At 48.1% G+C, this 20,780-nt stretch overlaps 7 protein-coding genes across 7 annotated transcripts; 3 read left to right on the plus strand and 4 right to left on the minus strand.

Moving 5' to 3' along the window:
- Nucleotides 1–965: 965 nt before the first annotated feature.
- F5891DRAFT_953344 (uncharacterized protein) lies at nt 966–2,343 on the plus strand (the record flags this gene model as incomplete). The annotated part of the gene is made up of 7 exons (XM_041375174.1): nt 966–1,511; nt 1,565–1,625; nt 1,678–1,774; nt 1,824–1,923; nt 1,974–1,988; nt 2,041–2,193; nt 2,257–2,343. 7 exons carry the CDS (start codon nt 966–968, stop codon nt 2,341–2,343), a joined length of 1,059 nt encoding a protein of 352 aa, XP_041225239.1.
- Nucleotides 2,344–2,691: 348 nt separating this feature from the next.
- F5891DRAFT_1037742 (glycoside hydrolase family 20 protein) lies at nt 2,692–5,374 on the plus strand. Its single transcript, XM_041361874.1, has 12 exons — nt 2,692–3,608; nt 3,656–3,745; nt 3,796–3,945; nt 3,998–4,018; nt 4,068–4,335; nt 4,486–4,534; nt 4,588–4,672; nt 4,726–4,766; nt 4,823–4,859; nt 4,910–4,970; nt 5,028–5,179; nt 5,236–5,374. Exons 1-12 carry the CDS (start codon nt 3,069–3,071, stop codon nt 5,332–5,334), a joined length of 1,593 nt encoding a protein of 530 aa, XP_041225240.1. The 5' UTR covers nt 2,692–3,068; the 3' UTR covers nt 5,335–5,374.
- Nucleotides 5,375–10,920, minus strand: F5891DRAFT_1037747 (uncharacterized protein). The gene is made up of 20 exons (XM_041361875.1): nt 9,915–10,920; nt 9,741–9,864; nt 9,451–9,679; nt 8,997–9,400; nt 8,825–8,941; nt 8,683–8,768; nt 8,359–8,630; nt 8,067–8,307; nt 7,853–8,014; nt 7,608–7,799; nt 7,489–7,559; nt 7,193–7,421; nt 7,009–7,133; nt 6,833–6,955; nt 6,678–6,776; nt 6,521–6,626; nt 6,131–6,473; nt 5,939–6,072; nt 5,569–5,882; nt 5,375–5,518 (listed from the first exon to the last, which is right to left on the minus strand). The coding sequence occupies exons 1-20, from the start codon at nt 10,757–10,759 to the stop codon at nt 5,412–5,414; spliced, it is 4,323 nt and encodes a 1,440-aa protein (XP_041225241.1). The 5' UTR covers nt 10,760–10,920; the 3' UTR covers nt 5,375–5,411.
- Nucleotides 10,921–12,131: 1,211 nt separating this feature from the next.
- On the minus strand, nt 12,132–12,892 carry F5891DRAFT_1037767 (uncharacterized protein). Its single transcript, XM_041361876.1, has 4 exons — nt 12,606–12,892; nt 12,398–12,545; nt 12,282–12,344; nt 12,132–12,229 (listed from the first exon to the last, which is right to left on the minus strand). Exons 2-4 carry the CDS (start codon nt 12,482–12,484, stop codon nt 12,146–12,148), a joined length of 234 nt encoding a protein of 77 aa, XP_041225242.1. The 5' UTR covers nt 12,485–12,545; nt 12,606–12,892; the 3' UTR covers nt 12,132–12,145.
- Nucleotides 12,893–13,146: 254 nt separating this feature from the next.
- F5891DRAFT_953423 (uncharacterized protein) lies at nt 13,147–14,279 on the minus strand (the record flags this gene model as incomplete). Its single annotated transcript, XM_041375183.1, has 2 exons — nt 13,147–13,413; nt 13,470–14,279. 2 exons carry the CDS (start codon nt 14,277–14,279, stop codon nt 13,147–13,149), a joined length of 1,077 nt encoding a protein of 358 aa, XP_041225243.1.
- Nucleotides 14,280–14,636: 357 nt separating this feature from the next.
- Nucleotides 14,637–16,053, plus strand: F5891DRAFT_1037771 (microtubule-binding protein). The gene is made up of 6 exons (XM_041361877.1): nt 14,637–14,844; nt 14,925–15,031; nt 15,091–15,128; nt 15,193–15,511; nt 15,561–15,668; nt 15,736–16,053. The coding sequence occupies exons 1-6, from the start codon at nt 14,721–14,723 to the stop codon at nt 15,787–15,789; spliced, it is 750 nt and encodes a 249-aa protein (XP_041225244.1). The 5' UTR covers nt 14,637–14,720; the 3' UTR covers nt 15,790–16,053.
- Nucleotides 16,043–20,514, minus strand: F5891DRAFT_1278737 (glycoside hydrolase family 15 protein). The gene is made up of 36 exons (XM_041370330.1): nt 20,484–20,514; nt 20,307–20,428; nt 20,222–20,249; nt 20,141–20,159; nt 19,918–19,985; nt 19,775–19,857; nt 19,688–19,722; nt 19,559–19,629; nt 19,051–19,498; nt 18,946–19,001; nt 18,871–18,894; nt 18,696–18,810; nt 18,563–18,623; nt 18,499–18,507; nt 18,367–18,440; nt 18,247–18,310; nt 18,182–18,195; nt 18,063–18,129; nt 17,976–18,009; nt 17,906–17,922; nt 17,827–17,854; nt 17,759–17,773; nt 17,692–17,705; nt 17,616–17,633; nt 17,554–17,561; nt 17,473–17,503; nt 17,324–17,420; nt 17,257–17,265; nt 17,198–17,208; nt 17,130–17,146; nt 16,875–17,071; nt 16,748–16,819; nt 16,545–16,700; nt 16,419–16,483; nt 16,337–16,363; nt 16,043–16,288 (listed from the first exon to the last, which is right to left on the minus strand). Exons 2-36 carry the CDS (start codon nt 20,363–20,365, stop codon nt 16,222–16,224), a joined length of 2,178 nt encoding a protein of 725 aa, XP_041225245.1. The 5' UTR covers nt 20,366–20,428; nt 20,484–20,514; the 3' UTR covers nt 16,043–16,221.
- Between the last annotated feature and the right edge of the window lie 266 nt (nt 20,515–20,780).

Here is a 20,780-nt window from a genome sequence, read left to right on the forward strand (position 1 = left end):
GTCTCCTTCTGAGGGTCGGAGAACCAGGCGTGTTGTTCGGCCATCCAGTCCGCTAGGTGTTGGCGCTGGTGATGTTGCCGCGCAACTTGATGATCAGTCTCATGTACTGCCTGAACCACTTGAGGGTCCCAGAGTTACACCAACCACCTCACCGTTTGCTATCCCTGCAGAAGGAGAGATGGAAGTCCAGAACACCTCTGTGCATCAGGACGTCCCCCTAGATGACGTAATGGACGACATGATTCCATCGGAAGGCTTGCAGGGTGTCACTGAGAGTATTGGATCGCTGGATCTACATGAACACGGTCGATCCCCTGAAGTAGATATCAATGTCAATCAGGTACGTATAGCCCTCATGGAATTCACCAGGCGAATTGACAATCTAACATGCTTCATTAGGTAGCCGATTCGCCTCTAGAGAGTGTATGTAAAGACGGGTACCTTGAAGGCATTCCGGTGTCTGCCGAATTGATGGAACACGAGGAGTCAGAGTCACTGGGGATGTTGGTAGATGACGTTTCGGCTGAGAGTGTGGAGGAAGTTTCGGTCACTGTTCATGAGCGCCTCGATGTTGACGAAGACGACAGTGGTGTAGGTATGAGAGGAACACGGGAACTGGCGAGAAAACGCACGAAGGGAAGTTCAAGACCTGTATCGATGGCTGTGTCAGGAGACAGCGACGAAGAGTGCCTTTCAGTGCTCATGCAATTGGAAGTTTCAGATGGAGAGGTGCGTTACTTGTTCATGGCAGGGTGCCTATGTGACCTTTTCTTATCCTCTAATCGCAGGCAGGAGATGCGGATCATCCTATCTCCATCAACAGCAGCCGGACGGTATCTTCGCACACTTCTTCAAGACAGCTTTCTCGGTCTCCTGTGTCTGCCGGTTCCTTGGGCGTCTCCGGTGTGGTAGATGGGGGTGATGTTGCATCCATGAAGCAGCTCGAAGAGGGTGTCGACTATTATATGGATGGATATCCTGTTGTGACGTGGAATTCGTATTCGCAAGCACAGCGGCTGCTGCCTCCCAAGTACCGTCTCGCAAAGGACCTTCCGCATGAGCTCCAGGACCGCGTCAATGCCCTCCCTCAGTCGTATAGACATTCGCATCAGGCAACCGTGCTCTTCGAGGCTATGATTGATGAAGCAATGGATGACGAGCTCGGAGCCCCTCCCATCTCAATCATTAACGAGGTGACTGATGAAGGTGCGCCGCCTTGGGAATTCGTATACACAAACCAGATGTGGTATGGCGAAGGCGTTCCGGCGCCAGATATCAAGAATCTGAAGAGCTGTGGCTGTGTTGGGCGATGCGATCCCAAGTCGAAGACGTGCGGGTGCGCGAAGCGGCAGCGCCAACATCTCAAGCGGTATATTGCCAACGGTACTATACCTAGTACCTGGAACGGTGTACCGTTCTTGTATGACAACAAGGGGTCTCTGCAGTTTTTCGAGATCCCGATCTTTGAGTGTAATGATTTTTGTGGGTGCGATGAGGATTGTCCCAACCGAGTAAGGACCCTTTGTTTGTGCGTTCTTGATGGTGTTGACTATTTATTTTTCAGGTTGTTCAGAGGGGCAGAAGATATGCCATAAACATTAAAAGGACAGAATTCAAAGGATGGGGTGCGCTTTTGGTATTGTCGCTCCCCTGTGCAATGTTATTGACTGTTTCCAGGTGTCTTTAATGGGCCGAAGAGAATTCCTAGAGGATCCTTTGTCGGCATCTATGCTGGCGAGTTGTTGACCGTGGAGGAGTCTGACCGCCGTGGAGTGTGAGTGCCCAGTATATGCGCGAGACATGGGGTCTTGACTGTTGGCTAGGCTATACAACAAGTTCGGACGAACTTACCTCTTCGATATCGATTTCCATCATATGGGTGCAGTAGCAACATACTCTGTGGATGCTTATCACGCCGGAAATGTTCGTCTCCCTAATGATTGTTCCTTCATTCTCTGACGATTTTTCTTTAGTTCACTCGTTTTCTTGTACGTTTACTTTATCTCAAGTCTTTGCACAGAGATGACGTGATTTTTGCAGAACCACAGTTGCGACCCGAATTGTGAAATTGTTCCGTGCTACATCAACGAAGCCAATATGGAGAAGCCGTTGTTGACGATCTTTACCAAACGAGATGTTGAACCATCCGAGGAGCTGTCCTTTTCCTACATTGGCAGCATAGATAAAGACACGGTATGCCGCTTATTACAAGCATCCAATCCAATCAAACTGACAGCCTTTTTTAAGATATCCAAGGCCAAAAATGCGAAAAAGAATAAAGATGCGGTCTATGCGGAGTGTCATTGTGGGAGCGCAAACTGTTTGGGAGTGTTATTTTCGTAAATAGTACTTGTTTTCACTGAGCTGTCATCATCGATATCGCTCTGTTTAGCCATGAGGTTTGCAGTTTATATATGTGCATTGCTCGATAAGTTCCACGTATCTGTTCCTTACCGCATTGACGCATACGACATTGCCTCCATCAGTCCTTCCCTGAGAACTGGAGACTTGCGGATTCCGGAATGATTTTCTCACTGTTACAGACTCACGTGATCTATGTGGGGACCCGCCACAGACGCGTTTAACTCGAGATCGCGACGTCGAGCCAGGGGTCCCGAGGCAGCCCTGGGCTATCCGAGGTCTTAGTCTGACAGCATGCACTCACACGCACAGCTCTTGTAGTAGCACACCATCCATTCTCGCAGAGATCTCAGTCCATAGCCTTCGCCCCAGTTCAGCGTTGCAAAGCAAAGCCTATTCGCTGCCAGCAACTTGAAATATGGAAACTTTATCCTGCTTCAGTAAAGTCTGCCGGGTTCATTGACCGTCTGTCCTTCAGTGTCCTATCACAAGTCCATGATCAATGGTTGACACTGCCAGCTAATGCAAAGCAGGTACTGATTTTCCGGTTATCACGTAACTCCCCACTCGGCGCCGCTCTCACAGCGGCGATTTTGAATATTTTTGGCGCCATGTACCCGCGTGCTGCACATCCACATGATACTCTAGCTGAACTTTTATAAGCAGCCGCAGTTGAATCAGTCGCGTCTTTGACCCACACAGTATCAATGGCCCCTTCTCGTTACGTTGGCATACTCGCGCTTGTCGCGGGATGCCTTCTGCCTTCTGGTGTCCAGGCTCTCTGGCCCATCCCAAATAAACTCGAGACAGGGACCACCGCCCTCACGGTCTCCCCTTTCTTCTACTTTGATGTGCAGGTCGAAGGCGCGCCACTGGATTTGTACGAGGCAGTTTCCCAAGCGCAATTCTATCTTGCGAATGATAAACTTGGACGTCTTGTCGTCGGCCGTGGCGCAAATGATACTACCGCTCTTGTTGGCGCGAACACGCTTTCGACGTTGACCCTGTCTCTCATGAGCGGGGCTACTGCAGAACCTATTGCTTCTGAAGCTGTGAAGCCATTGGGCACTCGTAGCGAGGAGTACACATTGACAATCCCAGCAGACGGTTCGGCTGCTACTTTGGTGGCGAACTCGACGTTGGGTCTGTACAGAGGGCTCACAACCTTCAATCAGCTTTTCTACTACTACAGTGGTGTAACCTACACTTTACTTGCCCCAATTGCTATTACGGACACTCCTGCATATGTGAGCAGCTATTTTTGATGTCAGTTACTTGAAACCCACGCATGTAGCCTTTCCGAGGATTCGCGTTGGACACCGCAAGGAACTTTTACCCCGTGAGTGACATTCTGCGAACTTTGGATGCAATGAGCTGGGTCAAGGCGAGTGTTTTCCTTATTTGTCATCTCATGATCGCTTACAACCTAGACAGATCAACACCTTCCACTGGCATATCACAGACAGTCAGAGCTTCCCGCTTGAAGTTGCGCAGTATCCCGAGCTTGCTATCAACGGTGCATACTCTCCGCAAGAAGTTTACACCCCTAGCGATGTCCAGTATATCATTCAGTATGCTGGTGCAGTATGTTTTTCTCTCCATCGATCCTTTTTGGCTGCTTATGATTATTTCGCAGAGAGGTATCGATGTTCTGCTGGTCGGTATTTATTAGTCAACTTCGCAAAATGGGCTCATTGTTTCACCAGGAAGTCGACACACCCGGCCACACTTCCATAATTGCGGCCACTTACCCCGACTACGTTGCATGCTTTGATGAAACTCCATGGGCCACATATGCCAACGAGCCCCCCGCCGGCCAGCTTCGTTTCGCACTCCCCGAGGTTGTGAACTTCACTGCGTCATTGCTTGCCGATATCGCAAGTACCGTGTCTTCGTCCTACTTCAGCACGGGGGGTGATGAACTGAATACGCCATGTTACACCAACGACTATCCTACACAGCTACAGCTCAATAGTACCGAACACGACGTTGAACGATGCTCTGAACACGTTTACGCTGGCGACACATGGCGCACTTATCGCCGAGGGAAAGACACCGGTTGTGTGGGAAGGTCCGTCCATTTCTCCTTTCGAATAATAGCACTCGATGAAGCCGGCCACTCAGAGATGGTCCTCGACTGGAACATTACACTCTCCAATGAGACTATTGTAATGTGAGCATATTGATAGTATGATCGGGTTCCGCTGATTCAACTGTACCCGACAGGGTCTGGATTTCTTCTGAGGATGCTTTAGCGGTAGCAGAAAAAGGCTTCAGGATCGTCCAAGCACCATCTAATTACTTCTACTTGGTTAGTCCCTGCATTCTTCCCATAGTCAAAACATCCTTATCGTATCATCATAGGATTGTGGTGCCGGTGCATGGCTGGGAGGTGACCCAACTGGGTTCGTTCCCATCATATCGATTGTTTAATCTGAACTGACACGTCTTGGGAGAATAGAAATAGCTGGTGCGACCCCTTCAAGACCTGGTCTGAGGTACCGCCTCATGACTGTTTCCAATGACCGTACATCTCATAACATTTTAGTCATACACCTTCGATCCCTTGGCAAACTTAACGGAGGCACAGTACGAACTCGTCCTCGGAGGTAAACACGCTTGCTAAAGTCTCGAGATTTTGCCAAATGACACTTTCTAATTCGCAGGCGAGCAATGTTTGTGGAGTGAGCAGTCAAGTCCCGATAATCTCGACCCTATCGTGTGGCCCCGTGCTGCATCTTCAGCAGAGATTTTCTGGAGCGCTCAACAGCCTACAGGCGCCCCGTTGAACGTCACAGAGGCACTACCTCGCTTGCAGGTCAGTACTGCTTCTAGTTCATTACTCAGATGACTGATTGCACATGAACAATCCAGGACCTCCGCTTTAGGATGGTACAGCGCGGGCTCAGACCCATCGCACTCCAGCCTTATTGGTGTGCGATCAGGCCTGACGCATGCGACCTGACGGCTTGATAGTTAGAACTTTCACGAACAATCGATAACGTTACAACGATGTCTTGATTTGCAATGTGACATAGACATTCCGTGGCTCAAGTACTGAACGTTAGGACACTTTCTCGTATGTGAAGACGGACAGTGCGTTCGGCCGGCCATTCAAACTTGACCCACTCCAACGTGCCCGTGACGGTCATGTTAGCTAGAAAGATTGCGTGAGCAAAGAAAGAAAACGAACACGCCGTGACATGCCTTCGTCTCCAACATTAAAATTAAGTGTTTTGAACGGCAAAGATCCACCGTGACCTTGCCTGGGTGGAGCTCCAGGGTTGAAGAAACTCGTGAAGCTTGAGCCAACTTTCCAGACAAGCACAACGCCTTCTTCAAGGGACACAGTCACGAGGCGGCGTCCGTCAGGTGAAAACGTGCATGCCGCCGGTCGCCGTTTATGTCCTTCGAGAACATATAGCTGTGTTGCTGTCTTTAGATCATACATGATGAAAGCGCCTTCACTGGTTCCGACGGCGAGACGTTGAGTCGCCATGTGGAAGTCGACTGTGGGGAACCTGGTCGAATTATAGGGGTCACGATATGACAGAAGCCTATGGAACATTTGGCTCACGTCTTAACCACATGGCCGATGATCTCGGTTGCACTATCAAGCACGGCGTCCCGGCTCGCTGTGGAATTGGGATCTAGCGATTTGACCACAGCTTCCATCAACCTGGGGAGATTTGGGTACAGAATCAGGGGTCTCTGATAAACCACCGAACATCAGAAACCCTACGAACCATCATGCAGTCCCAACACGCACCTTCCTGATCATGAACGCTACCAGTTGCATGACTGCTTTCCGTTGGTCCAGCGTCTTTGGATTGAGGATGTCTAGTGTAAGCGTGGTCATGAACAAAGGCGTGTTACTTGATGCGATTTGCAAGACTGCCAATCTTGCTTGGGGCCCGATGTTCTGAGCCGGGATGTTTTCCTTGCGTGCGTTTGTAGCGAGGGTGTACAATGCACGGAGCATCGCCATAGCATCGATGTAATGCTGCCATATCTGAAATCCGCGTGCACACAAGTCGATGGCTAAACCACGGTACGCAGATGATTCGTCATGCAAATACAACGCTATGGACTTGGAGATGTCGATGAGTGAACTGGGAAGTCATTAAGATTGGCTACCACGAAGAGGAGCCATTGTTACCTGGTGGATAATAGACTGTATTTCTCAGCTGCCATGTATCCGCAGATGAATAAAGCGAGCGATGATCTCGCAGATTCCTTCTCGATGGAAGGTTGCAAGCATGGCACTACATGGACGTCAAATGATTCCTAAATGATGTAGATGTGCGCCAACTTACGATGATGTTGCCATGCATCAACAAGGGCACCGCTCTCTTCATCCGAAAGACGCACAATCCCTGCATCAAAAAGAGTCTTTGCGGCTTGCCGGACGTCGTCTGCAAGATCAAAACGCTTTATTCGAAGTTCTTTAAGACAGTAGTAGATGACCCACTGGATGAGTTGAACCACTGCGTAGCCAAATATGCGACGTCCGGAGCTTGGTACGACGCACCTACTACGTGGGCTAGGGAAGTAGAGTAGAATGTTATTACTGTCTGGCAGTCATGCGAAAGCTCTAGACAAGCTGATTCAGAGGCAGATTTAGCAGCATCAACGAAACACACAAACCTTCGGCAAGTGACAAAGTCTTCAAGACCGAGACGATCGCGAGGACGCGATCGGCAGAAACTTTTGCTGACATCGACCAAACGTGAATAGGGTGATCATGGTGGTAAATAGTGGTGGCAAGCGCACTAGATATAATGCATGAATTAGATGATTCTATGCAGACGCAGAATGATGATTGACATACGATGCAAACCCTACCGTGCTCAGCGATGGGCTGGTACCAAGCCTATTTTCGCAGATTTCGTCTATGTCGGGACTGAGTCCAGGTGTCAACAACACAGACAATACAGCACGAAGCTGCGAAAGTGTAGCGTTTGAAGGGGCAGATGACGACGACGTCGCAAGTCCCAAAGATTTAACGTTCACGGAGGTGTATTTTAGAAAGCGATCTAGACTCAGTAACAGGGTGCACACTTGAGGGGTAAAGATCGTTAACACTGCCACATTACTAAAGTAACGCTGATTGAATGAAACACGTACATGAAACAGGGCCAGCAGATCCACTAAGCGTCGAAACGGAGATTGAGGTCAGCTCCGACTTGTCGAGGGAGCTTGAGACATCATCAGGGTCTATACTGAGCTGACAAGGCGTGACTTACATGTTGATCCAGCCACCAGCATCGACGAGTTCTTTGGCTTTTTCTTCAGTCGTTGCACGGAGAAATTCACCCGACTCAACGTCCCATACACGCGCACTCCCATCTGCGTAGATCAACACTGCACGATTGTTATCATCCCCACCAGCATAGATGTGGGCTATCGGAGAGGATGCCCCAGGAATGAGGTAAAGCCTAGATCGATTTCGTGAGGTCACAGAACTAGTATCTGGTCAATTGAAGCCTACATTTCGAAACCTTCTATCGATACGACAGCAATGGTTCCATCGCCTGAGACGCATAGTAACGATCCCCGCAGAGGCCCTGCATTTTCGTTGGATTGTAGCACCTGCGCTACACGCATCAGAGGTACGATAAATGGAGTAAATCGCGCCTGGAGTTTCAGGGATCTGGTAGATGTAAAATTGAGCCATAGCCCGGTCATGCAGGTGATGAACGCACTCCAGTGCCCAGATAGCAATGCCACCATCATCTGTTCCTCCTAAGATATATCGTTCTCCCGTGCGGTCATTTCGGACAAGATGCATGTTCAATATAGATGAGGGCAAGCTCATGTCTGATACTTTGTCAAATAGCACATCACTACCAGATATGGAAGAAATGGCGGAGAGAGGCACAGATTGTGCATGGTACCTTCGGCGCAAAAGGCACGGTAATGAAGTTCGTCGAATATGGCCATCACCTGGAACCCAGAATTAGGAGGCAGGACTTTGAAAGCGCAATCAGCACCGACTGTAACCCAGCAAGACGAAGTTGAGCTCTACGGGCAGAACAGATGTCAATGCTGCTCCTCCTGGGATGGTACCACTAGACGGACTCTGTACTCTCCACAATATTCGGCGCCGCTGCTTAATCGATACGTCCTGCCTGGGATTGATAGTATGAACCAAAATCTCCTTCTTCCCTGATCGAGGCTGCCTAAGCGCAAAGACATCGTAAGGGGACGACCTTGACCATGACAGCATCAATGAAGGGCCACCAGAAATCGTCATCGTTTGAATTGCTCTGTGATTCTTGCGGTGAGCTCTTGACTGCAGAAATATGAGGAAACACATACTGAGTAATTATCGACGTTCCAGAAAAAGTAGTTGCAATGTTATTATCGGCATCAACACGCTGCAAGCAGTAGTAAGAGATTGTGTCCTGCAGCACATTTCTAATTTAGCGTTTGATTAAATAGTATCCCAGGTGGTACTGACACTAAGTACCACAAACGCTTCGTCATCCATGAAATGAACGCCTTGGATCTCAGCTCGGCTCTTGAAAGGAACAGCGAAAGTTGTAAAAGATCCCTCTTGCTCTCCTGTGATGAATCCCTTGACGGTACCTTCAATTCTCGGTGCAAACATCTGATGAGATCCAAAGACTAACCGTGATACCTGTATTCGACCATACGAGTCCTACAATCCTCCCATTCAAACCAGCATAGCGGGCAGTAATGCCTTCAAGCAAACACTCTGAAGATGAGATCACAGCACCATGGGATTTTTCTTCCTCTAGCCGGACTCGCCCAAGACTACTTGTCGTGATTGCAGGAGAGACATTCTCCAGCTCTGCTCCAGAGTTAGAATTTTGACCTGGGAGAGCAACACTCTCGACACTTTTACTACCAAACACTTTGAACGGAATCGGGATCACCAATGATCTGTTATCTTCTTGAGAGGGAGCCGAAAAAGAGGACCGTCCGCGAGCTCGTATTTCATATGCAGGAATGATAGTCAAGCACCGAGTGACAAGACAGTTCGTTGAGTCAATATACACTAACTGAAATGAACCTTGAAGGAAGATAGGATGAACAAAATTAAAGCAGCAAGATACGTCCTACCATCGGTATCATTCCTAAGCAACTCCACTCCAGTGGCTTGCCCATCGACTTGCCAGGCATCGGAGGCAAGTCTCTCGAACCTTGTTGGATGCACACCATGCGGGTCCCCCACAGAAAGCTCAAACAAATTCAGACGCGCTTTGGAATCACAAAGTTCATCTGCAAGGCCAAAGGTCTCTGCAAAAGGAGGCTGCGAAGGTGATGCACATGCCAAAATGAGGTATGTTTGCTACATCGACGTACAAATGAATTTTGCGGTGGAGGCACAAAATAACAACAAAATGACGTACATCCCACGCAGGCACTATCCGAATACTCTCCCATTTCCAGAGCTGATCCTGATATGATCTTGTGGTCATGCATCCACATGTCGCTACACACGTACTGTCCCGCATGTCAAAGGCAGATAAATTGCTAGGAGGCTCAATGGGCTAGTAATGTAGGTTGGTGGCGATAAAACGCACCCTGATTCCTGAAGAACTACCAATAGGTCCATCGTCTCTATATACCGCATGGCAGATGGTGCATTCCCATGTCCGCAAGGTTCAAGGATGATACTTGCTTTAACTATTCCGCGAGACGGCGAGCCGTCGAAGGGGGATAGCGGACGAGGAGACGGTGGTGCCGAAGATGATCCCGGAGAGAACGTTGGGAAATTTGTCTCTGGAAGTAGCGATCTGGGATCATCCTTATTTTTGCTCGTGCTAGCAGCACCTGAAGGTGAGTTTGACAAAGTGGGCAGAAGCGTTGGAGAATTTGGAGCAGGCGATTGCTCTATTACCACGCCTCTATCAAAGCTAGGAAGAATTGAGTCTGCGAGAGTGCGCTTGTGCTTGCTGTTGCTCCTGAGCATGTCCTTCAATCGTTCAGGTTCGTCTTCGAAGTCAACGTAATTCTTTGGGGCTTCTACTTGTTCATGTGATACGCCAGAAACCACTCGCGCCCTGGCGGATACATTGAGGAGAACTTGATTGAATGATAAGGATGAGGGTGACTGGAGTGATCGAGAGTGCCGACGAGAGTGTGAGGGAGATGAAGATGGGACCGTGGGTGGATTGTGCTCAGAAGGTGGTGTGATAGTGAGTCTTGCACGGGAGTCCAAATTTGGGGTATTGGTAGGGTGAAAGCTGAAGATGCTAATGGAACCCTTAGAGTTGCCAACAGCAGTATGATCTAGGCCATTCTCGGTTCTCCAAGATACGAACGAAGTTGTCTGCTCCGAATTAAAGTCAGACTCAATGAGGTTTATTGGAGGGCCGCTAGCATCCCGAATGCTTGCATAAGCGGTAAATGTGAGAGGAAGGAGCATCGCAGAGGATTGTATTGACAATGATAATATCGGGTCATAGAGGAGTCTGGACTCTAACTTGCCAATTGGGAGATGGTTGTTTGATTCTGAAGTCTTTGTCAAACAGACGTAAACAGTATTAAACAATCTATATGCTAGTTGACCGTGACGCCCGATTGAAAATTTCAGGTTGGTTTCATGGGCGCGATGTCAAGAAGAAGCCGCATCAGCTTACCCCAGTTGCCATCGATCGATTCATCAAGCTTCAGTGATCCCACGGTGACACCGTCCGGTCCAATCAAACGCCTCTCTACTTCTCTGGGTCTAAGTTTCCTTTATAGCTACTTCACCGCGTTGCATTGGTCCAGGTCCGGCCTATAATTCTATTCGCCTGCCAATGTGGTTCAAGACGAGACCAGCCCCTCTGTATTTCACCTCAACTCCATACCCCAGATTCGGCCCCGGATAGAAGAAACGTGTTTTCTTGCAGCCAACAAATAACTTTTTTTTATAGGCAACTCCAGCCTCCTTTTTATTGCGCCCACTTTAGTTTGAAATATGTAAATCGACTGTCACGTATCTAGGGAGACCAGCAACACACACAAAACATACCTCTCACACGTTCCAGGACAATTTCACGTGTAAGACTTGTGTTGCAGCCACAAGAGACTACCGTGACAAACTAAAGCTGTCGTACAGTGCACCCCAAAATTGGTTCCGTCCATCGGAAGTGGCGTTCACTCCAGTGATGATACATCAATGAGCGCTTGAGCGCCCGACGGTATTAGCAAGGATCGAATGAGATGAGTCAGTTTGATGACCAAGGCTTCATCAAACTGCTTTCTTCTTCTATTGGTTCTCGGACCTACTGCCGCAGTCAGGCGGAGTCAAGTCGATGATTCGCCAAGGCTGGACACGATCTTCTACCGCTGAGATCGCACTTCAAAGTCGCCGGCGCACCGCTGTCTGCTGACTCCGCCTTCACCTCCTCTTCCAGCTTGTGGAGTGAGAGTGTTCTCGTTGACAACGAACAGTAAATGTTACATAACATCCTATTGGACCGGCTTGCGATCCTACCCGTACTGTAACGAACAACTTTTGCTAAGAAAACTGAAAAAGGAGCCATGTATATAAAGTATAGATACATTAGTATGGTATGTGCTGATGAACCCGCAGTACTTTTGTTTTGATCTCGGGTTCCTCCCTCGATCGCGAATAGTAATAAGTCCCAAAAATTAACGTCCGGAGTTATGGTAGATCCTATCGTCCCATGCATAGCCATTCCGTCCTGCAGTGGCGGCGCAGTAATCAACTGACAATTTAGCGGCCGCGTGTCTGGGGAGATAGTCATAATCAGCGTGGGCGTGGAATGCATCAGAACGATGATCCACACCGTCACGTCGCTGTCTAACGTCTGCTATTGGTTTGTCTTCGGACAGTAATGTGCCCATCTTCACACGATGGACTGGGTGTGCGTCTCATGTCATGTGCCTGAGGGAACACGTGTTAGAATCTATACAGATGAATGGTGGGCCTAGCGTACGTTGAGCGCTGCAAAGGGATGCGCGGCTGCATGCTGCCTCTGTTTTTGCATAGCATACTCCATCTATTGGAACTGTGTCAGCTGTGCGCTGCGCAAGGCACATCTCAAGAACTTGCCTTCGCTCTACTATGTGAATTCGAATAATGCATCATATCGTGTGGTACCGCAGACATAGTTGGCAGGGCCGCCAGAGAGTGGGTCATGGACGGTAATGCAACAAGCTGAGGAGGAGGAGATGATACAGAGGAATTCGATGAGATTGACCTATCCGAGTATGCCATCGATGAATTAGAGTTGGTACGCTGGTACTGCATAAGAAGTCACTTTTGCTTGGATAAAATTTGTTGCCAGTCAAGGTTTATATCATTCTGGTGAACGCCGGTATTGCCACAGTAGCTTAGCGTTGGCACGGATATTACCGAGCCATGATGCAGGTTGACTAGACCATGAAACGGGAATCTTGTCAATATTATGAATTCCCCGTGCAAAGGCGATCAAGGGGCGGAATGAGGGGCTAGACGTAAGCAGCAAAAGCTAACTCGGTTTGAACAGATTTAGGCCTGGGCCACGTTGTTTCATGCGTACTCGTAGTCAATTCGATTCAGGCGCCCTGGAAATGCCGCATCCTATGAAGAACGTTCTGACTCGGTGGTGACAACTCCCTACCAAATCAGGTTGAATACATAAGCATAGCGTGTATTTCGCAAGCATTTCTATAATACATCCGCCGGGTGTGTATCAGCGTGGCTGGGTCATGTAAACATGCATGTAAGCATGTAAGCACCACCAAGGCGATGAACTCACTTGGTGATTACATTATTTCGTCACGTAAGTAGATTTTTAACTGCAAGCATGCTGCCGTACATCATCTATTCTTCCATAATCCATCGACGAGCAGATGTTGCCCGTTTTCTGAACGAATATTCCACTCATTTCCGTCGAAATACCACAATGTTCGGTTGCTTCCTGTGCGGAGAACGATGTGCTCTATAGAAGGGCAGTATGTGTGGAGTTCAGTTGCAAGCATGCGTTGCAGTGAACCTGTATTGGGTAGAGGCGACCATCGCGATACATCGATTTCGAGATCTCGTAGGTTATGCATAGCCAAAAGAGCGTCATGAATCATGCTGCGCTTGAGGTAATGATATAAAGATAAGCTATATAAAAGAGGTAAAGAACTCAACTTACGTGGGGAAAAGTCATTGGTAATGGGATAATTCCAACATAATGAAGGTCAGGGCACACAAACGAAATGAGCTTGATCGCTTCCACCGACAATTCCTCGGGAATATGAATGATATTCAGTGAACGGAGAGTTCGCGAGAGGGTAGAGAGTTTGGGAATAAAATCCAAAAGCTGCTTGTTAGTGCTTCTATCCAAAGGTATGCGAAGATGGCGAAGGCAGCAAGGAAGAGAAAGTAAATGCATGGCTGAAGCGAGGTGTCCATCGAAGGTGCACAGGTCAGGCAAGCTACCATCTTCAAATTGTGGAGCATCTTCATCGATGCCGCCCGAAATATGGAACTGCCTAAGCTTGTTCTGGCTCTCCAGGAACTTTATGACGTGTCGATTCCACGGGAGGCGAAAGTTTGCTTCTCGGAGCTGAAACGGAATTTTTGGGATGTCATTCAAAATCCAAGAATTAGCACGGGCTGGATCATCAATGTAAAGCACGTCCAGACAACGCATTTTCCAAAGTGCTTTCTGTACCATATTCCAGAAGCGAGTGGGCAGCTCTGTTTGAGTGCGCCTTGCATTCAGGTAGAGATAGAAGGAGCGGACGTATGGGCCCAGGCGCTCCTGCGATACGATGCTCTCGCACGCTCGAAAAATGACATTGATATCACCGGACATGATAACCTCGTATAGCCTGATCTCTGCAGATTTCTGAAGCGACTTGCTAGTCAGGCACAGCGCAGTGAGATCGCATCGACGCGTCCAATGGACTATTCGATGACATGCTTCAGGAGGCAGTGTCATTGTTGTTATATTTGACATCAAATGCCAAATGAACGACTGCTAATCGCGACAAACGTTGAAATCGCGTGTATGCATGTCAGCTAACCAGCTCCACCCCGACACTGGAATTTACGTACGATGCGACTGAAATTTAAAATATGGTATCTTTCGGATGGACCAAGGTCCAGACGTCCAAGGCCCAAGGGGAAATGTCAACCTGGCTCCGGATGTGGCAGGTCAGAACATGATAGTGGAATAATAAGTAATTTCACCTGGACAAACTGTGATAATTGATCTGGAAGGGAAATCACTCAAGAGGATGAGCAGTCGTGATCAAGAGCAAGAGCAATGTGTGGCACTGAAGAAGGAAGGCAGACGAACCCAAGAATCGAAGCCACACGTTTTTGTCCTTTGGACGATTTCGTAACCTCTGCACGCTTTTTGCTTTCTTCACTCACTAGACATTTCTGCATTCACATCATGATGGCTGTTTCGCGCTCAGATCTGCTAGCTTGGCTGAACGAGCTTCTTCAGCTGAACTATACCAAGATTGAACAATGTGGTACTGGAGGAGCCTACTGTCAAATCCTTGACTCCATCTATGGTTCGTGCAAGCCTCATCATCAACCTCACCCAGATCGTTTTGAAGGTCGGCTCGTCATGATTTCTAAAGCTCTTTTGCAGGCGATCTTCCAATGGCGCGAGTTAAAATGAACGCAAAGCACGAGTATGAATTTGTCGCCAATTTCAAAGTCATGCAAAACGTCTTCAAAGCAAAGAAGATCGATAAGGCGTGTTTTTCATCCCGTCAACGCGTCATTCAAACTCATCTTTCGTTCTTCTAATGTAGCCCATACCCATCGAGAAGCTTGTCAAGTGCAAGATGCAGTGCGTTGATTTATGGAGCCTACAACATTATCACCCTGATACTGACCAATGTACGCATCATCAGGGACAATCTAGAGTTCTTGCAATGGATGAAGCGATTCTGGGATTCCAATTACGGTGGACAGGGCTATGATGCGGTCGGACGTAGGCGTGGTGCACCAGCCGAACCACCAGCGACCATTGCTCCGCTTTCAACTGGGGCGCGCAGCGCCAGTGCCGTTCTGGGGGTTGGCGGTCGATCCGGTGGAAAGACGCCCATCAGCGGACATCGGGCAGGCTCTACGCAACCCAATGAAGCCATGCAGGCATTACAGGCTCAACTCCGCGAAATGTCGACGCATATGGAAGGCCTAGAGAAGGAAAGGGACTTCTACTTTGCAAAGGTGGGTCGGCACCCATCCCTATCGGACGCACAGTTTAACGTTTGTATAGCTTCGGGATATCGAGATCCTCGTTCAGCAACAAACAGAGACACTGGAGAGTCAAGGCAAGGAAGATGACAACCTTAAAGAGATTCAAAAGATCCTCTATTCAACAGAGGTAGGCACCACCTTCATAATCATCTTCATCTTTCTTTAGCTTATCCGAAACTCACCGGCCTGAGCAGGATGGTTTTGAAGTTCCTGACAATGTTCCTGTCGATGAAGAGGAAACTTTCTGATTGTGCATGCCGCTGGAGTATAGGAAGAAGTCTTCGTGTCATATCCTATGATATCTCAAAACCAAGTGTCCATTAGCATTAACTTCTCATTTTACACATTTTCTTGTTCCATCCCTGTCGTTCCTTATAATCGGAGTCTACCTGCACTTAGCTCTAATATTCGTATCTCTATGCATTTGTGGAATCTCTTTGACAAGGAACAGTCATCAACGGCAGTTTTAAAGGATTAGAACCGCAAGCTCAATGCAATTTTCAAGGTGTGCTGCACACAAAGGGAAGATAGCCGCTCCTCCTGGCTGGAACTTCCATTTTATGATCTGATCTATTACATAATGGAATGCAAGAACAACCACAGCTATAAGTACAACGATTACAGTCACGATTACAACATTGCGCTGATCTATGTAGGAGGTCCAGAATTCTTTTCGACTTTTATACGGATCGCTGATTTGCCAGAGTCCTCGAAAGATTGTACGCCGCGGAAATGAGGGTTACATGACTATCCAGAAATGTTAACACAAATCAAAATGAATGAACGAGAACGTACGTGAAACCCTGGACGGCATTTCCAAGCCTTTGTAGCAGGATGTCAGGCTCCGCAGTTGAAAGAAAAAAGGAATTTCACATACGCATCGCCTGACTCCGAGATTTCCTCAGTGCACAAGCCCACGTGATTCAAATACAACAGGAAGTCCTTCATCCCGTTCAGTACTAGTCTCACTGAACCTGATAGGCTAGAGAAAAATAGGACATACCTCAAACATCGCCACTGCACGCTGCAAAAGTGGCCTCTCGTACTCACCGGCACGAGTTAGAGCCTCAACGCACCATAGCGTACAGAGACAGAACGTGCCTTCCTCGCCTCCTACGCCATCATCAGATTTGTTCACATCATACCGGTAGACGAGGTTCTGGTCCACAGTCAGCATGTTGATTGTGAAATAGAGGTGGGACCCACATTAGAGGTCAATCCTCCCCTTTCAGGCGTCTTGAGAATCTGCTTCAGTGTGCTCACAAACCGTGTATCGGACTTCGCGAACATATTAACATTCCCTGAACAGACAGGTATAAGGGTTTAAACATACCGGCGTCATGAAAAACACGAGGGGCATAATGAGCACCGACGAATCAAGCACGTCTGTCTCTTCATAACTCTGCCCGAAGACCTGCAGGTCCTTATTCCACGCCTTGTGCATGATCTCTTCGTAGAGGTCGTCGCGTGCGGCAAGCCACTCTAGGCGGCGAGGACAAGGGAGAGAACGCTTGTCCGCAAGCCGAAGGCCTGTGCGAGTGCGTGTTCATCAACGTGTGAGTGCATCTGTATGCTCCGTGACTCGCACCTCTATCAATTGCGACCCTGCATCTTCAATGAATATTGCTGTGTCTATTTCAAGGCAATGTGACATACCAGAGCATAATCTTCCACATGCCATCTCAATATTGTCCAGTTCAACAGTAAAAACTCACCTTCGAGTACTGGTAATAAGAGCATGGATCAGCACCGACTTTTCCAGGTAGCAGTGAGAATACACACAGTAAAATGGCGCTCCTTGCCCCGAACTTCCCTGCGACATGGACATTGACACTTAGTCTCAAAACACTCCTGCCTGACGCGTACTGACCATATGGATCTGTAATACAAGTTGAGTCATCGGATAGTTGGAGAAATTATGTGAGGCGCACAAGTCGGGTTTCTTGTAGTTTGCGACAACGACTACAAAGTATTGGTTGTACGTCGGAAAATAAAGATCATAGATGACGTACAGTCTACACTGAATCAGAGCAGAATCAGCAGCCGTGTGCAACCATCAACCCGGATAACTCACAGTTCCCGAACCAATACCCTTCAATCAAATGTAACCTAGTCAGTATGGCCGCCAGTGGCCTGGTCCGAATACGCACCATGTGTCATATGACTTCCAGAATAATTGAGATATTGATACAGCAAGGGGAATTAAATAAGACTCACCAATGGTCTACCGAACTGAAAGTAAATGATATTAGATGGACTCGTTTTGGATTGGCCTCGGAGCATACCTTCTGTCCAAGGTAAATACAATCCATCCTTGACCATGATCAGCGCTGACCAACCAAGGAGCATAGGTGGAAACTTTACAATTCACCGTAAATGTCCTGTCAATCAGATCAGCTTCCCAGGCCATACTGCAACTACACGCGAGACGTACCAGTTGGACATGGTCAGCTGCACCATTACCAATACTTTTGGCATTAGTCAGATTGCGAGCACTGCGTAGGTTATAAGCGGAACGAACCGAACAGGCTTAGAATCTTTGTGTCCATCAAGATGGAGAAGCTCTATCTCCTCCAGATCTTTCCCACCTACGGAAGGGCGATCAGAGTCGCCTTGTGAATCGTATCATATTAGACATACCATGGATCGTGTACCTTCATGTACAATCAGCCTACGAAGCGATCTGAGAGAGGTCAGAAACGTACATAATCTGTAAGGAACCATCTGGGTTCTTGTTCTTCAGCCGCTCAAAGATGAAGTCCATATATGCTGTTGATTAACGGGGTCAGCACGGGCTGAGGGCAGCATGTAAAGAAGAGACATTCCATTAGCCTCCTGAGTGAACCCGAGTCTAATCAGAGCATATAGCGTGAACGAAGAGTCACGGATCCAGGAGGCCCTGCATAAGTAGCATGGTATAAATCACCGAATTATGGGGATACTACATGCATGCATACCGGTAGTCCCTATATATCGTACGTTAGTGAGAAAACCGAAGTACGTGAAGAAGGACAAGCGTACCAATTTCTAGTCCCACCTATGTATTCGGGCAAGCTGAATGTTGGACTCGCGACAATGGCGCCTACGCGCAGAGGTAAGTACAAGTAATGTTAGCACCCAAATACAAAAATATCCGAACAAGAGAAACACGTACCAGTGGGTTCATATATGAGTAATTTTAGTGCTAATGCACTTCGGTGCACGGCCTCCTTCCAAGAACCCTGGTAGGTTGATTTCCTGATCCAAGAGTTCCAGTAATTATTGGTAGACTGCGAGCGCAGATGAGCGGGTAAAACAGAGACTAAACAACATTCAAACAAGAGACGTACAACAAACAGATGGTCGAGGAGCTCCTAAAAAGGGAGCGTCAGCAAGCTCAAAGGTTAACGGTCACCAAAACGCACGCTAGTAATGACCGGATCATCCTTTGGCCTCATCTTGTGCGCACCCGCCATCAGTTCTACTTACCATGACCATCAATCTAATATGGAATGACTAGAAGTGCTCACTCTGATAATTAAGTCCTAGCTGCTCTGCTTGCTCTTCATCTATACCCGACCCACCATTACCTTTGTGCTCAGGCGCAATCCGCAATACAAACGTCACCCGCTGACCCTCCACAAGCGTCAACTCCGCCTGTGCGGCCAAGCCCAGGTGACCCTTTGCACTGAGATCCAGTGTCTCCAAAGAGACCTCAGGTACAGGAACATTTTCAAGCAAAGACTCGGGGAGGAATCGCAAATCGAGCGTGAGCGGGCTATGCGACATGTTCTGTGGGCTCGCACCCTTCGCAAGATATTGGGAAGCGGCGGGCCTCGAAGTGAAGACGACTTTGTTTTGTTTGGAAAATTGGAGTGGGATGGTATCGTCGGGGACGATTTGGGTAGCGTGGGGGTCCCGAGCATAGTTGAAGGCGGGGGCGCATTCGACGCGCAGCGGGACGGCACCGCGGACCACCTAACGAGTGAAGATCGCGATATAAAGCCTGAGTGGGATGTTGTAGAGAGAGCAGCTCACCTCGACACGTCTGATTAGCCAAAACAGTAACGGGTGCGTAGATTCGCCATTTTCTAGGCGAGGAAGGAAGTCTGGGTGTGTCCAATGAGCTCCTGCAATTGTCGGTATAAGTTGGCATGGGTGACTTACCGGTGACACTAACCACGCCCTTCTCGTTGAGAAACCTGCCCATGTTGTTCAGCCATGATTCGCATATGGATAAGGAGATAGACAAACTTAGTCTGTAATACGTTTGAGCTCGGCAAGTAATTGTGTTTGGTGCTGAAAGGAACCGTCGGTGTAATGGAGAAATGGCCGCCCTACCGTAAGCCCCATTAACAATCAGGGAAGCCCCCTAAGTATTATGATAAAGCTCAAACCTTGTTTTTGTCCAAGATGCGCGCAAAGATGGATGGAGAGTCGAAATTTGGGACACAATAACTCTCGACTGTGCGAGATATGCATTAGATAAAACTCATATGGATGAACTACAGAAGCTCCGGGCGAGCGAGCCCCGGCGCTTGTCCAAGCCATCCGACTTGGAATCCAACTTCAAGAGAACATTCTTCTTGTCCCAAACTATCTGAAACTAGAATTACTTACTAGATCCATCGAGACTGACCTACATGAACATCGAGGATCAACAAAGAGGCTCAGAATGAACGATCTGGCGCCCTAACTCACCAGCGCAGCAGTCCTCAGATTCCCGATCCTAGTTAATAGGATCTTATCAGAACATGTGTATAACGTTAATTAGGAAGCTACGCACAAACCATGATCAGCGATAGGGATGTAGTCGCGTTCAGCGCTTGGGTTTTGGATGTTCATGGTTATGGACTATAGGAGGTACTACCGTGTGATTCACTGAGACCCAAACTTGAATCTGTTTAACTGGGGAAATTTACAATTAGCTAATCATATATATAAGTACCGGTTGAAATCAGACACGGTTGTCGCTTCAGAGCATTTTACCCATCGTTGTATCAAGTTTGGCCAATCACTCCGCTCATGGTGGACATGTGACAGCGCTCGTAGTGTGCATCTTCACACCCTAGTGCACACATAAGACACGTACGTAATATCGAATATTGGATGGTTCAATGGAACGTGCGGCAGTTACTAGTCACTACCCGACCCTGGCATGATAAATTGATAACGCCCTGTGCATTCCGCAATGATAAAAATACAGAATAATTACACCATACATAGTATTGCAAGAATCAAAGCCGTCGTTAAGATGCAA

The sequence above is a fragment of the Suillus fuscotomentosus genome (assembly GCF_016647785.1).
Source record: "Suillus fuscotomentosus strain FC203 chromosome Unknown F5891scaffold_31, whole genome shotgun sequence".
Classification (NCBI taxonomy): Eukaryota; Fungi; Basidiomycota; class Agaricomycetes; order Boletales; family Suillaceae; genus Suillus; species Suillus fuscotomentosus.

What these genes read in the sequence shown, in the direction of transcription:
- F5891DRAFT_1037771 (XM_041361877.1), top strand. Translation starts at nt 14,721, where the DNA reads ATGATGGCTGTTTCGCGCTCAGATCTGCTAGCTTGGCTGAACGAGCTT. An exon ending in AATCCTTGACTCCATCTATG is followed by an intron (nt 14,845 to 14,924) that starts GTTCGTGCAAGC and finishes GCTCTTTTGCAG; the next exon opens with GCGATCTTCCAATGGCGCGA. An exon ending in AAGCAAAGAAGATCGATAAG is followed by an intron (nt 15,032 to 15,090) that starts GCGTGTTTTTCA and finishes CTTCTAATGTAG; the next exon opens with CCCATACCCATCGAGAAGCT.
- F5891DRAFT_1278737 (XM_041370330.1), bottom strand. Translation starts at nt 20,365, where the DNA reads ATGAACATCCAAAACCCAAGCGCTGAACGCGACTACATCCCTATCGCT. An exon ending in CCTATCGCTGATCATGGTTT is followed by an intron (nt 20,250 to 20,306) that starts GTGCGTAGCTTC and finishes CCTATTAACTAG; the next exon opens with GATCGGGAATCTGAGGACTG. An exon ending in ATCTCGGAGTCAGGCGATGC is followed by an intron (nt 16,364 to 16,418) that starts GTATGTGAAATT and finishes CCTGCTACAAAG; the next exon opens with GCTTGGAAATGCCGTCCAGG.
- F5891DRAFT_1037767 (XM_041361876.1), bottom strand. Translation starts at nt 12,484, where the DNA reads ATGACCCACTCTCTGGCGGCCCTGCCAACTATGTCTGCGGTACCACAC. An exon ending in ATTCACATAGTAGAGCGAAG is followed by an intron (nt 12,345 to 12,397) that starts GCAAGTTCTTGA and finishes CAGTTCCAATAG; the next exon opens with ATGGAGTATGCTATGCAAAA. An exon ending in ATCCCTTTGCAGCGCTCAAC is followed by an intron (nt 12,230 to 12,281) that starts GTACGCTAGGCC and finishes GTGTTCCCTCAG; the next exon opens with GCACATGACATGAGACGCAC.
- F5891DRAFT_1037747 (XM_041361875.1), bottom strand. Translation starts at nt 10,759, where the DNA reads ATGCTCCTTCCTCTCACATTTACCGCTTATGCAAGCATTCGGGATGCT. An exon ending in AAGCGTTTGTGGTACTTAGT is followed by an intron (nt 8,769 to 8,824) that starts GTCAGTACCACC and finishes AATGTGCTGCAG; the next exon opens with GACACAATCTCTTACTACTG. An exon ending in ATTGCTATCTGGGCACTGGA is followed by an intron (nt 8,015 to 8,066) that starts GTGCGTTCATCA and finishes TACATCTACCAG; the next exon opens with ATCCCTGAAACTCCAGGCGC.
- F5891DRAFT_1037742 (XM_041361874.1), top strand. Translation starts at nt 3,069, where the DNA reads ATGGCCCCTTCTCGTTACGTTGGCATACTCGCGCTTGTCGCGGGATGC. An exon ending in CATCTAATTACTTCTACTTG is followed by an intron (nt 4,673 to 4,725) that starts GTTAGTCCCTGC and finishes GTATCATCATAG; the next exon opens with GATTGTGGTGCCGGTGCATG. An exon ending in AGGCACTACCTCGCTTGCAG is followed by an intron (nt 5,180 to 5,235) that starts GTCAGTACTGCT and finishes TGAACAATCCAG; the next exon opens with GACCTCCGCTTTAGGATGGT.